At 47.7% G+C, this 20,693-nt stretch overlaps 5 protein-coding genes across 5 annotated transcripts; 4 read left to right on the top strand and 1 right to left on the bottom strand.

Annotated features, from left to right (window-relative positions):
• Positions 1–59: 59 nt before the first annotated feature.
• BDV37DRAFT_286311 (ketoacyl-synt-domain-containing protein) lies at positions 60–8,349 on the top strand (the record flags this gene model as incomplete). The annotated part of the gene is made up of 16 exons (XM_032087896.1): positions 60–622; positions 693–1,206; positions 1,258–1,381; positions 1,469–1,581; positions 1,635–2,076; positions 2,132–2,284; positions 2,372–2,665; positions 2,720–4,887; positions 4,940–5,036; positions 5,089–5,114; positions 5,165–6,007; positions 6,063–6,344; positions 6,405–6,479; positions 6,538–6,878; positions 6,944–7,418; positions 7,480–8,349. 16 exons carry the CDS (start codon positions 60–62, stop codon positions 8,347–8,349), a joined length of 7,380 nt encoding a protein of 2,459 aa, XP_031938132.1.
• Positions 8,350–12,568: 4,219 nt separating this feature from the next.
• On the top strand, positions 12,569–14,141 carry BDV37DRAFT_274184 (Alpha/Beta hydrolase protein; the record flags this gene model as incomplete). Its single annotated transcript, XM_032085190.1, has 3 exons — positions 12,569–13,366; positions 13,421–13,693; positions 13,755–14,141. 3 exons carry the CDS (start codon positions 12,569–12,571, stop codon positions 14,139–14,141), a joined length of 1,458 nt encoding a protein of 485 aa, XP_031938131.1.
• Positions 14,142–15,223: 1,082 nt separating this feature from the next.
• Positions 15,224–16,126, top strand: BDV37DRAFT_296692 (alpha/beta fold hydrolase). Its single transcript, XM_032090171.1, has 2 exons — positions 15,224–15,694; positions 15,756–16,126. The coding sequence occupies exons 1-2, from the start codon at positions 15,266–15,268 to the stop codon at positions 16,107–16,109; spliced, it is 783 nt and encodes a 260-aa protein (XP_031938130.1). The 5' UTR covers positions 15,224–15,265; the 3' UTR covers positions 16,110–16,126.
• Positions 16,127–16,825: 699 nt separating this feature from the next.
• On the bottom strand, positions 16,826–17,567 carry BDV37DRAFT_286307 (uncharacterized protein; the record flags this gene model as incomplete). Its single annotated transcript, XM_032087895.1, has 3 exons — positions 16,826–16,999; positions 17,071–17,460; positions 17,520–17,567. The coding sequence occupies 3 exons, from the start codon at positions 17,565–17,567 to the stop codon at positions 16,826–16,828; spliced, it is 612 nt and encodes a 203-aa protein (XP_031938129.1).
• Positions 17,568–19,242: 1,675 nt separating this feature from the next.
• BDV37DRAFT_274181 (uncharacterized protein) lies at positions 19,243–19,947 on the top strand (the record flags this gene model as incomplete). The annotated part of the gene is made up of 3 exons (XM_032085189.1): positions 19,243–19,293; positions 19,345–19,725; positions 19,780–19,947. The coding sequence occupies 3 exons, from the start codon at positions 19,243–19,245 to the stop codon at positions 19,945–19,947; spliced, it is 600 nt and encodes a 199-aa protein (XP_031938128.1).
• Positions 19,948–20,693: the final 746 nt, after the last annotated feature.

Genomic DNA, 20,693 nt, shown 5'->3' with positions numbered 1-20,693 from the left:
CTCTAATATACGTAATTCAGCACACTGGAACCGATAGATACGACACAACTTCGACCAACATGAAAGCCAGCAAGCGCTACGAGAGCACAGCGGTGAACCCGTGCAATGTATCTAACGTCCCACGTCCTAGTGCATACACCCCAATAGCTATTGTAGGCATGGCAATGAGGCTTCCTGGGGGTATTAGATCGGATAAAGAATTTTGGGACTTAATGGTGCAGAGAAAAGACGCTCGTTGTGAGGTCCCCGAATCCCGGTACAATGTAGGAAGTTTCTACAGTGACTCGAAGATGCATACCGTGAAGACAAAGTATGGGTACTTCCTGGAAGAGGATCCGGCTTGCTTTGACGCGCCGTTTTTTTCAATTAGTAGCTATGAAGCTGCCCGTCTGGACCCTCAACAACGACTTTTGCTGGAGGTTGTATGGGAGTGCATGGAAAATGCAGGGCAGCAGGACTGGAAGGGCAAAGATATTGGATGCTATGTGGGCGTCTTCGGTGAAGACTGGCTTGATCTATCAAGTAAAGATACTTGCCATGTTGATCGATACCATGTCCTAGGCACAGGGAACTTTGCGCTGGCTAATCGTGTTTCCTATGAATACGATCTCAAGGGCCCTAGGTACGACCTCTCTTTCGGGGCGGATTCACCAGAGAACTAAAATTCAAGAGCTAATTGAGTGTTACTCTAGTATGACTTTGCAAACAGGGTGCTCGTCATCATTGGTCGGCCTTCATGAAGCTTGCCAGGCTCTTCAGATGGGGGATTGCGCTAGCGCAATTGTGGCAGGGTCGAACCTTATTCTAACCCCGACTATGACAACCACAATGTCGGATAATATGGTTCTCTCCCCAGATGGTATATGTAAGACATTTGATGCTAATGCCGATGGCTATGGGCGTGGGGAGGCCATCAATGCTATTTACATTAAGCCGCTCGGCACTGCTCTGAGAGACGGTGATCCCGTTAGAGCTATTATCCGGTCGACATCCACAAACTGTGATGGAAAGACACCGAGTATAACTATGCCTGGTTCAGAAACGCAAAGACAGCTTATCGAGAAAGCGTATCAAAGGGCTGAAATAGAGGATATCACTGAAACTGCATTTTTCGAGCTTCATGGAACGGGTACGGCCGTTGGGGACCGCGCAGAAACGTCAGTTGTCGCTGAGCTTCTCCGAGGCAAAGGAACATATATTGGCGCGGTTAGTCAATTGGAGGTGGTTCGTAAGAGAAGTGATATTGACTTATCACAGGTCAAACCGAATGTCGGCCACTCTGAAGGGGCATCCGGCATCACCAGTGTGATCAAAGCAGTATTGGCCCTAGAACACCAGGTGATACCACCCAATATACATTTCAATCAGCCAAACCCCAAAAGTAAGTTCTTGTCTCTCTCCATGCTTTTTCTCTCTTGTCCAAGTCAACTTCACCAAAAGATGATCATTTTCTAAAATGCCGAAATAGTCCCTTTCGAAGAGGCAAAGCTTCAAGTCCCCATTTCCCAGGTACCATGGCCAAGGGACAGAAAGTTGCGAGTCAGTGTGAATTGCTTTGGTATCGGTGGTGCTAACGCACATGTAAGGCAACGGTACCTCTCATGCGTACATAGAGCGCTCATCATCATCTCCAGATTATCCTTGATTCGCCTTCATTGTTTCGCGAATCTAGTGCGGCGAAGACATCCCCTAAGAGGCCTCAAAGTTCTTACCCTCTTCTTTTGTCCGCAGGTAGCGAAAAAGCACTACAAAGTCGTATTCGCGATATTAGACTGTATATCGACCGTCAACGCCCTGATCTCCGTCAGCTTGCCCATACTCTATCTGCGAGGCGGGAGCATTTGCAGTACCGTACCTATCTACTAAGCCAAGACGATGTGCCTCTTACCGTTCCGGATCCTCCAATCCGTCGCGCTATATTCCCAAGCTTAACATTCGTCTTTACTGGACAAGGGGCCTCATGGGTTGGGATGGGAAAGGAATTACTGCAGAGCTTTCCATGTTTTGCTAATACCATTGATGATATGGAAAAGGTCCTACAAAATTTGGAAATTCCTCCAGAATGGAGAATACGAGGTAAAGCATTACGACGTCCGCTGTCATGGTGCCATTTAGACTAACATTTTGATAGAAAAGCTCTTGGTTATTGACGAGAAAGCTCGCATGGATGACCCAGAGCTATCGCAGCCGTTGTGCACTGCAGTGCAGATAGGCATCGTAAACCTCCTTAGCACATGGGGCATCCACCCTGCGTCGGTAGTTGGACACTCTAGCGGCGAAATTGGTAAGCTCCTCACAGTGAAATAGTTACCCTCCATTTCATCATCGCTTTGCGACCTGCATTGTAATGCGCAAGCTAACAATTGGAAAGCGGCTGCATACGCAGCGAAGGCCATTCCGTTGTCAAGTGCTATTATCTTAGCTTATTACCGGGGGAAAATCGCCAAACAAAGCCCAGAAGGAGCAATGGCGGCTTTGGGCATGAGCTCTGCAGAGTTCGAGCCATATATGACCAACGGTCTCATGATTGCGTGCGAAAATAGTCCTCAAAGCATCACCATTTCAGGGGATGTGGAGAAGATCAACAGGGCATTACTTGCTCTATCGGAAAGTCAGCCTTCAATATTTCAGCGGAGACTTGCGGTGAATGTTGCATATCATTCGCGTATGTGGCCATGGCCTCTTCCATTGTGCAACAATCAACTAACAATTCATGTAGATCATATGCATGTCCTGGGAGATGACTATGAGGCAGCTATTAAGAGCTCACTTCAACTGAATGAAGAAATGGTCCCTCTCTATTCAACCATGTCTGGTGATACCATCACTACCCCGAGGAAACTGGGTGCACGCTACTGGCGGCAGAACCTGGAATCACCTGTTTTATTTTCGACAGCCATGAATAGAATCGTCCAGACTGACTCCAATGATCGCATTTTCCTCGAGATAGGGCCTCATTCAGCGTTATCGGGCCCAGTGCGACAAACTCTGGACGCAGCAAACGTGCCACAACTCACCCCATATATCCCAACACAGGTAAGGGGACGGGATCAGGTGAGCTGCATATGGTCGGCGATTGGCGAGCTATACACATATGGGATACCCATAGACTTCCATCAGCTCACTAGCGAGACACCTGTCCTGACTGACCTTCCAGCCTACCCATGGGATCACGATGTAAAGTTATGGAAGGAAGCAGCCGCCACACATCGCTGGAGATTTCGTCGATTTCCAGAGCATGAGCTCTTGGGCTCGTTGGTTCCCAGCGCTAGTAATCTGGAGCCAGTATGGAGGAACATTCTTCGATACGAAGATGTACCCTGGCTGAATGACCATCGCGTGGCTGCACATATTGTTTTTCCTGCAGCGGGGTATATCGCAATGATAGGAGAGGCAATACGCCAGGTTACCGACAGTGAGAGTTTCTCGATAAAGAACATGTGTTTCAAAACACCTCTTATCCTACATGATATGCTCCCAGTTGAGGTAGTCACTACATTGAAACGTATCAGACTCACGGATGCTCTCGAATCTGATTGGTATGACTTCGCAATCATGGCTGATAACGGCAAGGACTGCATTAAGCATTGCCATGGTCAAGCTCGCCTCGGTTCAGACTCATATGATGACTTGGCTCGAACTGTCAGAAAGCCATTTCCTCGTCATGTACCATCCCAGCCATGGTATCGGGCCATGAAGAAATTAGGTCTGGACTACGGACCTCACTTTCAGCAGCTCAAAAACATCACTGCTGATCCCAGCTCCTACCGTGCAACTGCAACTGTAGCAGATACTGGAACGTGGCTTGAACCTAACTACTCACTACGTCCAACAATAATTGATCAGGCCATACAGCTTGCAGGGGTTGCAGCCTGCCAGGGGCTCTCCCGCCGCATGAATAGGCTTTACATCCCAGCGTTTGTTGAGCGGCTATATGTGTCAAAGCAAGAGTTGAAAGAAGGTACGGACTTTTGGCTGGAGTCGACGCCGCGTTCTATCTCAGAAGCCATGTTACATGGGAATGCACTCGTTGCAGCCGGCGATGATATCGCATTGTCAATACAAGGAGCAATTCTTCTCCCGCTTGAAAGTGAACATGTCCGTAATCTTTTCAGCGACCCCCTATCCAGCCACATCGAGTGGAAACCGGACTCTAGTTTGCTGCCACCAGGGAGGCTATTGGTACCTCCTTGCAAAAGGCCAAATGGAGCCCTACTTGCCGAGGTAGCCGACCTGTGCTTCTTGGAGGCAGCTTATATAGCTAGCACTACAGGATCTTGGCCCATATACCTCCAGGGCTACCGGGACAAGGTCCATGCCACCACTCTCAAAACGGATGTTGTCTGCCGCCCAGCTGCACCAGGCCCAGATCATTGTGTGTTAAGTCAGACTAAGTATCGAAGAAGTCGTTTGAGGGATTTGACCTCATCACTAGGTGAACAGCAGGAATATGTCCCACGGCTTGCTAATGCGATGATCAACACATTGGACAATCTCCCCTCAGTTCTTGCTGGTGTTGTCGCGCCTGATCAGGTTGTAGATCAGAAAGTCCGCGACAGCATTCTTTTTGACCCATTGTCAACACACCATATATGGCATCCTCTGCTATCCTTGTTGGGCCATTCTAATCCGAAGCTAAATGTACTTGAGCTTACAGGAGGCCCCAGCGCTAGTACAGAAGTTGCGATTGAATGTTTGAGGACTCCGACAGGTGCACCTGCATATTCAAACTATACATGGGCAGGCCCTACGGAGGAATCAATTGCTTCAGCCAAGGAACGATTGATAAATCACAAAGATATCACATTTAAAGTACTGAATCCTAACCAAGACCCTCTTCCACAAGGATTTAAGTTGCAAGAGTTCGATTTGGTTGTAGCCTGTCATGTAATTTTTCTACTCTCCTATCGAATATGTTTCATTCTCATCAAGTGCATAGGCTCTCCGGTCCATCAGAAACGTGGAGGAATGTCTCCAAAATATCCACAGGCTTCTTGCACCTGGAGGGTGTCTCCTTGTCCAAGAGCTTTTCCAAGGTACATACTTCCTCCTTTCTTCATCTTATGAATACCAGCTCACATCCAACAGATATCCCTTGCATAGACTTTATTATGGTATAATCTTATTTCTCTATGACATTGTTCCTTCTAACAGCACTTAACAGGGTATTCTCCCGGACTGGCACATGGACAGCGAACAGGAGAAGCGCGATGTGCGCCACAGGTGGGATTTGCAACTTCGAAACGCCGGATTTGATGGCGTTGATAGCGTGGCTTTTGATGATCAGGAACCATTCAGACTGAATATTAACCTCTTGTCAAAAAAGAAAGTACACGGCTCGTCTGACAAGAGCATCCGCCTTGTGCACGGGGCCAACAGAAAATGGGCGCAAAGAGTCAAAATGTGTCTCGAGAACAACGGACATACCGTCAGCGAAGGCACGCTCGAGGACGGACCGACTCAACGAGAAGACACTATATTTCTTCTAGATCTGGAGAGCCCGTTCTTGAGTGACATATCAGAAGCGCAGTATGCCGCGTTGAAGTCCTATCTGACTGGCACTAAAAACTCTCGTATTTTGTGGGTCACACAATGCGTGCAAACAGCCTGCGCTGATCCACGTTATGCACTGATTCTGGGGTTAGCCCGGAGTATCAGGAATGAGATGATGCTGGATATAGCAACGCTTGAGCTGGATACACTCGATGATACTGGACTGCATGCCATTGCACCAGTGTATCAGAAGTTCCAACAGCAGGTTGATGCCAACCATGCGCAGGTTGACTATGAGTATTCTTTAGTTGATGGAACTATCTACACTGGTAGATTCCACTGGTTTCCCTTGTCCGAGAATTTCCATTCTCCTATTAATGATGAAGGGCCGAAGAAACTATCGGTGGGGACAGCTGGATCACTGGACACATTGGAGTGGGTTCCTGCCGGGCCGTTACACCTGAGCGAGCATGAGGTGGAGGTGGAGGTTCGTTATTGCGGTCTGAATTTTAAGGTAAGTATCAGATTAAATATCCCCAGTCTATATGCCAGCCCCGCTAACTTCCCAGGATGTAATGATTTCGATGGGTGTTTTAGGTAAACCAGAGGATATGGGATTGGAAGGTAGCGGAGTTGTGCGGCAGGTTGGCACATCTGTGAAATCTCTTCAAGTGGGTGACAGGGTCGTGCTTGCAGGAAAGGGTATCTTTCAAACTAGTATAGTCATACCAGAGAGATGCTGCTTGAAACTTCCCCAGACCCTCTCACTACAGCAGGCCGCAACTATGCCCGTCGTCTATGGAACAGCCATACATTCTCTTGTCGAGCTGGGAGGTCTACGAAAAGGCCAAGTAAGTTGATCTATCCCGCCCTAGTGTCAGCTGCTTCAATATGCTAATCATCTCCAATAGTCGGTTCTGATACACTGTGCTTGCGGTGGTGTTGGGCTGGCTGCCATTCAGGTCTGTCAGGCGATAGGCGCAGAGGTTGGTTTACAGACATCCCCGGATTTTTTACCAGCGGTATCTAACTGTGCCCAACAAGATCTATACTACTGTTGGCAACCAACAAAAGCGAGACTTTCTGAAATATACGTTCAATATCAGCGAAAACCGCATATTTGACTCTCGGAGCACATCATTCTTCCCATTGCTCATGCGTGAGACAAACGGGAAAGGGGTGAATATCGTTCTTAATTCACTTTCCGGTAAGCTTTTGCACGCATCCTGGCAATGCGTGGCAGATTTTGGACGGATGATAGAGCTTGGCAAGCGAGATTTTCTGGGCCACGGAATGCTCGCCATGGATGCATTTGAATCTAATAGAGCGTTCTTTGGCGTTGACATGGCTCGTCTCGGTGAGGAACGGCCGGATGACTTTCAGAGGTATGCTGCACGCCATTATACTCTTTACCAGCGGTCCAAGATACTAATGACGTGTTTCCTAAAAGGTTGCTGGAGCAATCCATGCAGTGGTTCTTGGATGGGAAGATTCAACCAATCCTCCCTACAAGGCTATTCGATGCCAGCAAAATTGTTGACGCATTTAGGTACATGCAGAAGGGAGTTCATCTAGGGAAAATACTGATAAATATCCCTGAAACGCCATCAGAACTCCCAGTTGGGGGATGTAAACAAGCCTTTGCGTTACCTTCGACGGGTTCGTGCCTCCTGGTGGGTGGCCTCGGAGGCCTTGGCAAAGCTGCGTCTACATGGATGGCAGAGAAGGGAGCCCGCCATATTGTCTACCTTTCCCGGTCAGCTGGGGCAATCAGCCACATTGACTTTATTAGGGAGATGGAAGCCCAAGGGTGCAAGGTTAGTCTTATTCAAGGGGATGTGTGCAACCCAGACGACGTGCGACGTGCAGTGTCTTCCTGTGATGCCCCTTTATTGGGTGTTATCCAGATGTCGGCAGTTTTAGACGTAGGTAATTCCCCGTTTACTGTGGTTCAGTGCTGTGCTTAACCATTATACAAATTTTTAGGACAAGCCTTTCACAGAAATGTCCTATGATGACTGGTACAAACCTATTAGCCCTAAGGTTGTCGGCACATGGAACCTCCATAATGCAACGTTAGACCTTGATATAGAGTTTTTCGTTGTATTTAGCAGCATCTCCGGGCTTTGCGGTAATGCTGGTCAGGCTAACTATGCTTCTGCGAACACATATCTCGATTCCCTTGTCCAACATCGGCGAGGTCGTGGGCTCCCAGCCTCGGTTTTGAACCTTGGTATCGTAGAGGAGATCGGATGCGCTACCGAAAACCAAAAGGTCCTAGATCGGGCCCGTGCATCATCTCTCCGCCTGCTGCAGGAGAGAGAGGTGCTAGACTTGCTGCAAGTAGCCATCAGCCGCTCGCGCGACCCACTGAGCCTTCCTACGGGGCCGCTGACATGCAGCGTACTAGCGATCGGGATGGAATATCTTAAGCCAGTGCGGGGTTCCGGTATTGAGCCAATCTGGGGGCGGGATGCTCGGTTCAGCGCCTATACTAATCACCAATATTCGGTTAATTATGAGGAGACCGGTACTGGAGAAGCCTTACGTGACCTGATGGCATCTATTCAGCAATGTCCCGATAATCTTGACAAGGTTGAGACTAGGAACACAATACTCAGTGAGCTAGCCAAGCTTTTCATGACCTACCAAGCTTGTTCACCCGATACATCCGACGATGCGATCTCTCATGTGGCGATAGATTCACTTATGTGCATGGAGATCAGTAACTACTGTCGAAGGAAACTAGTTATCAGTATTTCGACTGTGGCCATCGCGAAAGCTGGGACCCTTGGGGGGCTTACTGATTTGATTCTTGAACATATGCGGTCCAAATATCCAGACTGCAGTGAGTAGGAAGTTGTATCTTACAGTTAGGCCATTTTCTACGCTAGTGGATCAATAATGGATAACGTGTTTAGTGTATGTTCGTCTACGACGATTATGGATCCTGCATAGATCAATGTGAAAGGATGAAGCTGCGAAGAAATTGAAAGTAAAAATACGTTACTTTATACTGTGAATATGCAGAAGTAAGTTGAGAATAGCTGTGTCTAATATAATGGTCATTGGTAGGGTACAACGAGGGTTCGATAGACCGCGCACTAGTATATAGGGAACTGACGATAACATGGTCCGACTTTATTGTCACTTGAGTTTTGGTAGAATCCAACTACACACAGGATTTTCGATTTCGAAATCATCGTCATCAGCACATGATCACTTCCGCAGTTTATCTGTATTTTCTTAGTACAAAAGTAAACAATTTATCAGCCCTTAGTCACCTTTCCAATGCTTCATTGGTTCTCTTCAAACCCATAAATAAACAGCAATGATTGACGTTCGCGGCGCTAACCGAGCATAGTGTTACGCCCGGGGCTTCTTCGTCAAGTCTGAGACCAGTTAGCGGACCACGTTCCGAGGGTTACTAACCTGAAGTCGTCTTTTGACTTCCATCGTCGATGGGTTGCGGTCTTAGGAAGACGCCCGTCGGTATAGAACTGCTGTCAACACTAGGTTACCGTTGTTACAGGGATACAGTCGACATAAGACTGCCGTCGATACTAGACTCGAATTTAAATAGCCAGGCCCATTAAGTATGTATATTTAATAGTTAGAAGAGTACAAATAAGTTAAGACTAGTTATTCTGCTAAATATAACTTTGTAGTAACAATTTGGAATTGATTACGAAGAACTAAACTAAATATATAAGTGTTCTTATTTATCTTTAACTATCTACTTTTATCATAACTCCCTTAAGAGGTAGATAATAAAGTGTATCCAATTATAGTATATAGAGTCGTATACTCCCGGTATACTTTCTCTAGGGTAGGTCCTGGAATAGACATTACGTGATGTTGCTGGTACTGGCTCCCGTGGTTTCTTCTGAATAACTACTAGATAAACGATTCATTTCGTACCAGCCGCGCTGGAACCGGCCGTCGTTATCCTATCGTTATTCTGCCTTGTGTGTCCGCCTTCGATAACGTGCGCTAGACAAGGGTCTGTAACACATAGCTAGACTGCTTAGAGTGGTAGTCGGGTCGGGTTCAGGTTCTAGATCTAGAACCCAGCCCCCTATATACATATATATGCATAATCTAAAATATATATATATTTAATTCAAATCTAATACATTAAATTTTTAACCTATTTTTATAGATATCTATCTATTTTTTAAAATATATATATAAATGTATACTATATATATTTAAATACAATTAGAAATTTAAGGTTTCGCTTAAAATAAGCGAGCGGTTTCTTCGGGTATACGGTATATTCGAACTAGAAAATCCACCCCGTTCCAACCCACTCGCGTTTCCAGGTTTGGGACGGATTTTAGCTCTAGAACCCAAAACCCGGAGCGGTTCCTAGATCTAGGACCCGACTCAAACCGGGAGCCGGTTCGGGGCCGGGTTTCCGGTTAAACCGTACCACTCTAATTATCGATGCCGACGTACTAGACTTAAGACCAACCACCGCACGGGCAAGAAATCGGGCCGCGTTCCCATTACCCCACTGGCAAGCCAGAAGATAGAGGTACTAGGGCAGCAAAAGGCGGCAAATAGCACAGAGACGACGTCAAGTTACGGCTTTCGGAGCGTTCTGAGCCTGGAGGATTTAATCGAGTTCTGATTCTCATTGGGATGGTTCTCATTGCGGTCCGGATTCTGATAGTGAAATGGAAGAGTAACGTCAAAGGCGGACATCCTGAGAAGATCCTGACAGGGATGGAAAACCGTCCACAAAAGGAACAGTTTGTCCGTCTTGGGGATAAGTATCCTACGTATTGTTATACCTATGGATGTCCATTTAGTATCCGAGGGGTATGCCTTGCGTTCCATGGACTGTGTTTATCCCGTGTTATTGTCAGTGTATCCGTCGTGAAATACCTGGTAAATAAGCTTCTTGCATTCAGACATTGCTAGGAGCTACCATGCGTTTGATATTTCATTTTCTCTTAAATAGTGGCAGGATTAGCAATTTAATTGTTTCTCTCTTATCCAATTTGGGGGACAACAACTTGCCTACAAGGGATAGTAACACACATCGTATGTATAAACTATAGCCCGCACATTGTGACATACTAGTGGTTTGGGGCCAAAAATATTGTAAGATAATATTAATTAATAGAAGAACTGGCGTCGACAAGTGCATAATCAAAGGGATGCAAAGTCGCATTATTTCAGACAGACATCATATACTAAAATGCATCTTGGATTTCTGATTTCATCTCACAAACGCTTGAGATGCGCTTCAGAATTAGGATCAGAACGTGCTTGCTTTCCAGCATCTGCCATTATTTGTAGAGAGCTGGCAGAATTTCGAAAGATTTGGTGCTCTCCAAGTTGTCCTTTGCACGAGAACTCTTTATTTATGCGTGCAGTCACACCTTGGTAGATGTAAAAAGATGAAATGAAAACAAGAAAAACACAAATACTAGAATTATGACTCCGAGTTAGGTACTGTATATTTTTCTTTAAACATTTCTTTCAGTTTTATATTCATTGCCGCTCAAACTAACCATGTTATATCCACTTTGACTAAGACCCCAACGAGAAGGCCGTAGATGCGAAATGCTCTGAAATAGCCTCAGGTAGCAAGCAACCATGACACCCCATACAACACACCAATCTTTACATCTCCACCTTTTGCTTTCGCTGCGTACGTCACCTGGATAGACACTTCTAGTGGTAGCTTTGCAAGCCCTGGGTAGTGGACGCCCTGCAAATGCCACTGCCAGAACTCCTAGCCAGCCGGTAGATATAGGGGACTACTCTCCAAGTACAAGCAGAACGGTTTAGGGACGGTATGTGCCTGTCCTGTGAGTTTCTCCGCGGATAAAATGTGACTGCATCCGTGCACTTTTCTTCCACGGCCAAATGCTCCTGCCGCGAGTCTCTCCACATGCGGTCCACCTTGACGCAAGATAAATCCGTTCCCCACAGAAGAACTACGCCACCTCCTTCAGTTTTCGTCTACAGACGAGTCTTACTCGGGGATATCCATCTCCTGATCACCATCGGAACTGGCCCCCAGAAAACGAACTCTGTCCATATCTCCCTCCATCGAAGTCTGCACCCATGGTCGCACCCCACTAATTGTTTTCCTTTCTCAGGCTTGCGCGTCGCTGTACCGATGTGCAAGAAACCCGTCAGCTCGGGAATAACGGAGGCCCATCATTATCCTTGCAATTTAACATTCGGGCTGCTTCGTCTCCTGTTTGTCTTCTCCTGGTTTTGTTCCCTTACCAGGAGCATTGAGCAACTCTTCTAGGGACCCATTCTTGCCGGGTACGATCTGCCTTTGTGACTTCTTTTTATAGTGGAGCGGATGGCACGATGCTCGCGAGGCCAAGGCAGCTTAGGAGTGGGATGGGAAGTGAAGCCGGCGACACCAAATCCACTTGCTGTACTATACTGAGACATTGCCATATCTCTTCGCACTTGCTTATATGTACATGTACAGGTAGGCTATGAACATGTATAAAATGTGTGAATATAATTGAATGGTGAACTTTCCAAGTCATGTTCGTGGAGCCGCTCATAGCTTGCATCCCCTCGTAATCTTAACTTGAAATGAGCCACGGCTCAACTGCATGCCGTTGTAAATACAGCCGAAACTATCCCAACTGCCTAAACATCGACGTAAACTTCGCCAGATTCTGTTCATAGGTTCCGAGCCCAGTTAGTTCCTTGTCCAGCGCCGGCACTCCCATGACCGCCAACCACGGAACCAAGAATGAAAAAATAAGATCAACTATCGTGAGGAATTGTCATAGTCCGATGGCAATTCGCGGTGAAGCACTGAGCGGCTGGTTGGCTATAAGTACCCAGCTCCTGTTCTTCATTCCAAACGGAATATAACAACCTCATCGCAGATCTTATTACTCTCAAACCCCTTTCTTTTAAACCAGGCGAATCTGATATGATGAAGGTAGCCATTACACTCAGCTTGGCCGCAGTGGGCGGCATTCGCCTGGCTGGTGCCAGCAACTCGAATGCTGCCGACATTGCCAGCGGCTCGATGCCCATCTACGGCGATGATGTAGCCCCTGTGGTCTTTCGTCGCGCCATGAACGTCACTGCTGCGCATGCTAGGTACCCGGGCTTCAATCAAACCACCGAGATCCTTAAGAACGGGACCATTCGTCGCCATGGCGCCCGCCCCTTAACCACCGACATCCTGTTCCATCGAGACGTCCCCGTCAAGCTTCGCGACAATGTTACCATGTACACGGACATCTACCGTCCGGTCGGCGACGAGACACTGCCCGCAATCGTGGCTTGGAGTCCCTATGGTAAGGAGGTGGGCGGCCAGTGGCTCGACGATATCACGGACCGTGATGGAGTCCCACTTGGCGCCGTGTCCGAACTTCAGAAGTTCGGGGGTCCCGACCCGGCCTACTGGGTCCAGCAAGGCTACGCGGTGCTCAATCCCGATGCGAGGGGTGCGGACAGCTCCGAGGGGAACACGACCTTCTGGGGCCGTCAGCTAGCAGAGGATGGATACGACTTCGTCGAGTGGGCGGCCGAGCAGGACTGGTGCTCGGGCGAGATTGGCATGTCGGGGAACTCGTGGCTGGCCATCTCACAGTGGTTCATCGCCGCGCAGAAGCCGCCGCACCTGTCGGCTATCGCCCCTTGGGAGGCTCTGACGGACATGTACCGTGACTCCAGCAACCGCGGAGGCATCGCCGTCGCTGCCTTCAACGAGGAGATTATCACCACTTTTTCGGGCCCCAATTACATCGAAGATGTGCCCCGCATGACCCTCAACAATCAGCTAATGAACATCTACTGGGAGGACAAGATGGCCCAGCTGGACAATATCACCCTTCCCGCGTACGTCGTTGCCAGTTACACTAATGCTGTCCATACCCACGGCTCCTTCAAGGGCTTCCGCGACATCAGCAGCAAGGAGTAGTGGCTGCGCGTTCACAACACCTCCGAGTGGTACGATTACTATCGAGCCCAGCACATGGAGGACCTGAACCGCTTCTTCGATCACTACCTCAAGGACAAGGTCAATGGTTGGGAGTCCACCCCGCGCATTCGCCTCGCGATCCTCGATCCTGGCCACGGGGATGAGCTCAACCGCCCAGAGAGCGAGTGGCCCCTGTCGGGGATGCAGAACACCTGCCTCTATCTCCATCCGAATGGGTCACTCTCCTCCCAATACCCTACCACTGCTTCACGGGTTGGCTACCGGGGTGAATAGCACCTCCCCTGAGCTGAACTGGTTGTTCCCCATCACCGAGGTGACCCAGCTCATAGGCTACATGAACCTCCGCCTGTGGGTCCAGGGGCTGGGATCTGACGATATGGAACTGGCCATCACTGTGCAGAAAACCGATGCGAGCGGTAATGTCTACAACATCAGCAGCGTTGGCGAGACCTCGAGCACCATCTCTGCCACCGGCTACTTGCGTGTCTCCGCCCGTCAGCTGGACAAGGCCAAGTCGACCCCCGCTGAGCCTTATTACACCTTTGACCGCGAACAGCTGCTGCTTAATGACGAAGTTGTCCTCGTCGAGATCGGCATCTCGCCCATGGCCATGCGCTTTTATCCTGGCGAGCACCCGCGCCTGACCGTTGCCGCCACCGAAGAAACCTTCGATCCCGCCCTGAACACCGCCATCAAATAATGTTGGCGGCACCTCTCATTATACCCCCAAAAGTCGCTACCATGCGCGTCGAGACCCCCAGCTCCCGTAACAACGGCATCCACAACTTCTACCTGGGCGGCCAGTACGACAGCTACCTCCTCGTTCCCCTGAACGTCACTTCCGCTTGAGGCTAAGGGGTGCATGAGCGTAGTTCGTAAATCCTTCTATTGCTATTCTTATTTCTTTTCTTCCTTTCCCTGGCTATTCTTTCCCAACAAATGATCTTAGCTATGTCGTCCAACCGGGCGGGGCCGATGAGCCTTGTCTGTGTTAGTAGTATGTGATTTTTACATTAGAATTGTATAGTTTATAAGAATAGTAGCTGTAACGGCGGGCTATATAAGTCACCCCAGGGCATTCAAGATCGTTGATCCCGAATGATTCCGACCTTTTAGTCTTATGGAATATCGGCCCTGGCGATATCTTACAGTAACAAAGACTCTTGAAAATATTGTATCCAAGGGAGTCCTAGTAGTCTTGGAGAATATCAGTAGAAAAGAATTAAAAATAATATAAAATAATATAGAATATCTATCAGCGAGTTATCGATATATATTTAAATATTGTTTAAATTTAGAATCGGTGACTGGGGTCATTTCCATTCATCTGTATCAGATGTGGGGACCGTGTATAACGTTCCAAAGCAAAGAGGAGGGGGACAATGATATTGCTCCTTCGCTAAGACGCGTACTTCACGAATTACCACTTACGTATATCTACTACCTAGGTGTTTACATATACTAATACCCTGGTTCCGTATAGCATGTCCTTTTAGGTTTACTTGCAGGTAGGCGTTGCAACCTGGCATGCAGTTGATTGTGATTGCGTCATGTGGTAATCTGACACGCAGCTGATTTCGAAGGACTGGTTGTAACACCCAGCCTATATGGGAAGTCTGCAGGGATAGTTAGATTGAAAATTGACAAGATTAGTTAGTTAATGAAACTATGACAAATAGTAAATCCGCCGCTCCGCCCTCTCTAGCTTTCCCCTGGGTCCTGGTAGCAACGCAGACTTCTCAACGTTTTTCTTCTCAGCAATACTATTCAGCATCACAAAGTCGCAAATTCGCAATCTGCTTTCAAGTCAGAGTCCTCTTCACTATGTCTTCCGCGAACCTCCCGGTGATCGTTATCGTTCCAGGGGCCTTCGGCACCCCTCAAGGCTTCGACAAATTGTTACCGTATCTGACCAAAGCCGGATACGCAACACACCCAGGATCATACCCTAGTTGCAATCCCTCTGATCCGGGCAACATGTCCTCTCATCAGGATATCGCTTTCTTGCGCAACAACGTATTGCTCCCTCTTTTGAACGAACACGGTAAAGATGTCGTCGTCATTGCACACTCATACGGGGGCGTTGTTGCAGGTGGCGCGGCAACAGAACTTGGGAAGGGAACCAGAAGAGCCCAAGGTCAATCTACTGGCGTCATCGGCCTTATTTACGTGGCGGGCAATATTACACTTGATGGAGAATCTCTCTTCACTGCTGTAGGCGGCGCTTACCCTCCTTTTATCAAAGTCGACAAGGTACAGTCTACCCGGGAAAACCGCCATTATAACTATAGGGTATTAATAATTTTGTTCCCAGCCATCTCAGGGACTTGCTGTCATCGAACCGGCGATGGACATTTTGTACAATGACTGCGACCGTGCCCTCGAGCCGGAGTTGGATAAGTTAATGCAGCCACACGCACTCCGAGCCTTTGAAACACCCGCCACTGCCCCAGCCTGGGCGGAGAGTGCGTTTGATGGTAGGAGAGCGTATGTGCGTACACTGGATGACTGTTGTAACCCTTCATCGTTGCAAGATATGTGGCTGGAGAAGTCCAACGTCGAATGGGAAGTTGTGGACTTTAAGACCGGACACATGCCATTTGTGAGCCAGCCTCAGGCTTTGGCGGAGCAGATTACCAGGTTCATTGATGGTTTTATCGCACAGTAAATGGTAGCATATCCAGCGTTCACGGCATGCTATAGAACGAGGAATATACAACAGTCAAGTTGACTTGCTCTATAAATTATTACCAACTGACGCCTTTCGAATATAAGCCAGTCTGGTGAACTTGAAAAGCCTTTCAACACTGATTACCTCGAGAGTAAACTCCAAATCTTTTTTACAAACTATTTCGAGCTGAACATATTTTAAGAATCAAAAGAAGGGTAGGGGGTCACAACTTGTGCAAGTATTGCTAATCTAGGTGTGATAACTAGTTCGAAGGGACTGTACCTGCACTCTATTTGCAAAGGCTAGGTTTAGGTAGTGAATTTTACAGATAGAGATATTGCTCGCTCCTACACGCCCGACTAGTGCGTTGTATCAATCTTCGTCCCCCATACTTCTTTTAAGACCATGATCGAGGCACCATTCAAAGTTTCCATAATTATGTTGTGCTCCAATTTCCTGGATGCCTCCGGAGTTTTCAGTGCGTTTTCTGGATTCCTTCCATTTACTCATCTATCTATCTGCAAGGTAGGTATTCCCATGGCCAGATAGTGTTGGCCTCTATGGCATCTCACACATCACTCCAAAACCTGGCCATTCTGAGTCCGTACTCGTAGGCATACAGCTTTGAGCCAGTATATCCCTTTTCACCCAACATACGCTTGAGCTCTATTTCACACCCTAGTCTTGATCCCAAGTCTAGAGACATGGACAAACTAACACTTCGCATCACGTACAATCACATTCCACTTGTCCTTCATGAACATCTGACCAGCACAAAGATTCTCGAATCCTGAATCACTACTAACAGCAGACATCCAACACTTGTTGCAGATTTCCTCAGCAGCAAGACCGATTTCTCGGAAAGAGTCCAAAGTTTTGCTTTCGGTCTACACGAAGAAAAATCAGTTAGCTTATTGTTAGTAGCCTACCTGTTATAAACGGCCAAGGGGACACTGACGTTATCATTGCACCACCAAATAGCATTGTTGTAACTGCAACTCACTCGGCCACAGTTTCCAGGTCCGGGCCCATTTGTAGGCTTGCCAGCAACGTCATTTTTGAGGTATTCAACTCCCTCCTGAACCTTGTTTCCATCTGCAGCGCCCCATCCATTCGGGTAGCAGATTATACTCTCCTTGTCGTAGCGCTGCTCCAGGGAGCCAGTCAAGGAGCCCTTATCGTCGCGCTTACTGATCTCCTGTTTGTAGTTGGGATTGATGGAACGGACATGGTTGGCCACTTCTTCGATTGTTCCTCGGACGCGGAGCTTGTTACCGGGTGAAGATTCTACCTCCCATTCAAAGTCTTCAACACCGTAACCCTCAATTGGAGCCTCCAGGGCTTGAGCCTAAAGAGGAAGGTCAGTCAGGTTGGACTCGAAACTATGTCAAGGCAGGGGCTAAGTACCCCAAGAGAGAACAAGGCGGCGATGACAATGGCAAAGGTGGGACGCATGGTGAAGTACTGGAGATTTGGTTAACTTGAAGGTTGTTGAACCCGAAGTATCAACAAGGAAGCGAGACAATCATCCGACTTTTATACTTATCGAACTCAGGCTTCGACCGAGCTTCAAAGAGAACATTTTGGCAGGAAACAGATCCGCATGTCGGTTAGTTGAGTCAATGAATCCCGAGCCCTGTGGCCGTATGCATCCATAGTCATTGATAATATCACATATTGGGGCGAAAACGGCGTATATGCAACTTGAAGGAATCAGTGGATCGTATGAGTGACTTGATATAGTAATAGTGTCGGGAGAAGAAAGAACGATAACTCCGAGTCCTACTAAGAGGAATCGGGGATTGTTGCGGAGTTCTAAAGGGTCCAATTATCTATTCCGCTAGTTCCAGAACGGACAATGTGAAATAGGGGCAAAAAGGCAGATTTGAAATATCGGCAGACTCACCAATCATCTTTCTGTAGAATGTTGGGATATGGTGTAGCTAGGATTGATCAAGGCAGACACCGGAACTATTGGAAGTCCATGTAGTAACAACCTAAGTTTCCAACCCAACACAACAAAGCTACGTCTCTATAGCATTATGGTTCCGAATGGAGCCATTCCCAGGCAACTGTCAACTTGCCCGGCATGAGAGAATGCGTTTTCTACCGAATAGCGCAAAGTTCAGCAAAGGCTGGACAGAAGGATTCCTTTCCGATTGTGATCATTTACATTGCTCATCTGCTTTTATTGCGGCACTGTGCGAGCAGAGCCCTACATATGTATGTACAATTCATAGCGTGAACCAAGCCAATCATGATACAGCGGAACGCCCATTCTTAAAATTCAATAAGCACGTTTGGATGCTTAAGCTCTATGCCGGAGCACGTCCATGTTCTTGAGCCAGGGTAGGGGCACCTCTTGACTCCGATGGACCAATGCACGAATTGTTGGGGGCCGTGACAATTATGTTACATTGACATCTCGCATCTTCCCTGCATATGGTTTCCGCCCCTAAGCTAATAGCATCCGCCCCACGAACCAACCAGCTCTTGGTGGGGAACAGTTTGAATAGAACGATGATCAGTTAATACGCATGGTTATCTAGGCCGCCCTTGCAGTGCCTCTTTCAATTTTATACTTAAATAATATATTCGCAGTAATGAACTATACAACATCGAGAGAGCAGTATACCTTGCAGGACAAGACTCGAGATTCTTCACGTTTGCTGCGGTTGCATATTAACGGATCTGCGAATGCCAAGAAGCTAAGTCTGCGAGTTGGGATCTCAATATCCACTACTTGGTGCGTATATGCATAGATGCACATCCTTCAGCTAAGCAACAAACGGATCCCACTTTAATCAATTTACTGAATACTAGGGAATGTTCCGGTAAACCCACCAATTGACTCCGCCAGTGCACCCACAGTTGTAGAATGAGCCTGAAATAGAATAATCAGTTTCATTCCAATGCGTGGAGAGGGGGGCACAGCTAGGTGAAAGACATAGCCCACTCTCAATGGTTATTAATGCTTGTAAGCATCTGAATCCGAAAGAGTTCTATGGCGTGGGGGCCAGGGAAGAGATAAAAGGAAATGAGTTTGCATCTTCTATTCCCTTTTCTTTGAGCAGAAATCAAGAAGCTATTGCTCTAACGGCAATTGTTTGACTCCAATTCTCTTTTCAATATGAAGTACACCGGATTGATCGCAGTACTCCTTGCTTGTTCGGCGGCAGCTGTAAGTCTTCATCTCCATGGAACCGTGAAATTCTAACTGACCGGCTGCTAGGGTCCAGTCGAAAGCTCCACACAAGGCCCTCCAGGATATGGCGTCGAGGATCTGGAATGGAGCGTTCAACTTGCAGAGTCTAACGATCCCATCAATGTCAAAGGCACCGTCGAAGATGTTGTCGCTGAGCTTTCAAAGCAAAACTCCAGTGCTGAAGCACAAATCCGAGCCCGAGGGAAAGCAAAGCAATCTCTGATGAAGAGGGCAGATCCTACAGGCTACCACTGTGGCGACCCCTTCACTCCTGCATCGTCTGCCGCCATTAGCCGAGGCATTGAGTACCTTCAGGGCGTCCCCGGCAAGCCTGTAAATGGACCAGGCCCGGGCAATTGTGGCCGAGTTAGTTGTTCTTACAACGCAGCGATTTGGTGGTGCAATGATGTACGTGAATTGATCATGACATTGTTGACGAGGACAAGCGCTAATGAGATTTAGAACACTGAGTCCAAAACGCTGGACTCGTTCGCCGAAATTGCTAACGGTGCGGAAAAACTCCTCCACTGGTGCTATCAGTGGGAGGAGGGGCAGCTTGGCTCTTATGTTGGTGGACAGGCTTTCTATGCAGACAACTGGAATGTGATTGTCCGTAAGAACGATTGTTAGAGATGTTTGGGGTTTACTCAACCTGTTATCAAGTGGTTCTTATATCTACCCAACTTGTCTAGACCTCCCCATGCTTTTTCAAGTTACCTACGTAACCCTCATTTGCATTAATTTGTCCAGTTAATATAGCAAGAGATCTAGATAGTCCGGCTAATGTGCTGAAACTATTAAATCAAAGTAGTACGCGCCAATGGATATTAAGGATATTGCCGCAGTGTACCCGGTCAACTCTATGTTTGGTTTGGTGCTATATATTTGCCCTATACAATCGGCTGTGTAGGCTATTATTCTTGCGCATCTCATGTTGCCTTACCTGCCCTTGGTTCCGCTCAGCTAATTGTCAAAAGGATTTGCTGTAGCTTTGCGCTTCTCGGATTGATAGTTACCAAAACCATAGTCGCCCATGCAAGCGCTCCCAGTCCAACTCTTAATGTCATTAGGCTCATGGGATTATAGTTACCTGCAAGGTATGTTTTTATTCGCCTCCTCAGGGGAACTAAACACCCCAGCCAGAACACATTGAAACACAGCGTAGCCTGGCTAGGCAGTATTGGTGGCATTGCTGCTGTCGCCTCCCTTGTGGCTAGTGCTGGGCCAATCTTTTATGGTCTTTTTTCGCTCATTGGTTCTCTACTTGGCCGAAACGTGGCGCTGCTCTCGATGGGGTGTATGTGGCGTTATGATAATTGGAGCAAAGGCAAGACCGAGGGGCGAAATACTCGGATTCTTATGGTGTGCTGGTGTGT

The sequence above is a fragment of the Aspergillus pseudonomiae genome, assembly GCF_009193645.1.
Source record: "Aspergillus pseudonomiae strain CBS 119388 unplaced genomic scaffold BDV37scaffold_73, whole genome shotgun sequence".
In the NCBI taxonomy this organism is placed as follows: domain Eukaryota; kingdom Fungi; phylum Ascomycota; class Eurotiomycetes; order Eurotiales; family Aspergillaceae; genus Aspergillus; species Aspergillus pseudonomiae.
The sequence above is the reverse complement of the archived record's forward strand: the minus strand, read 5'-3'. Positions and strand labels throughout refer to the sequence as shown.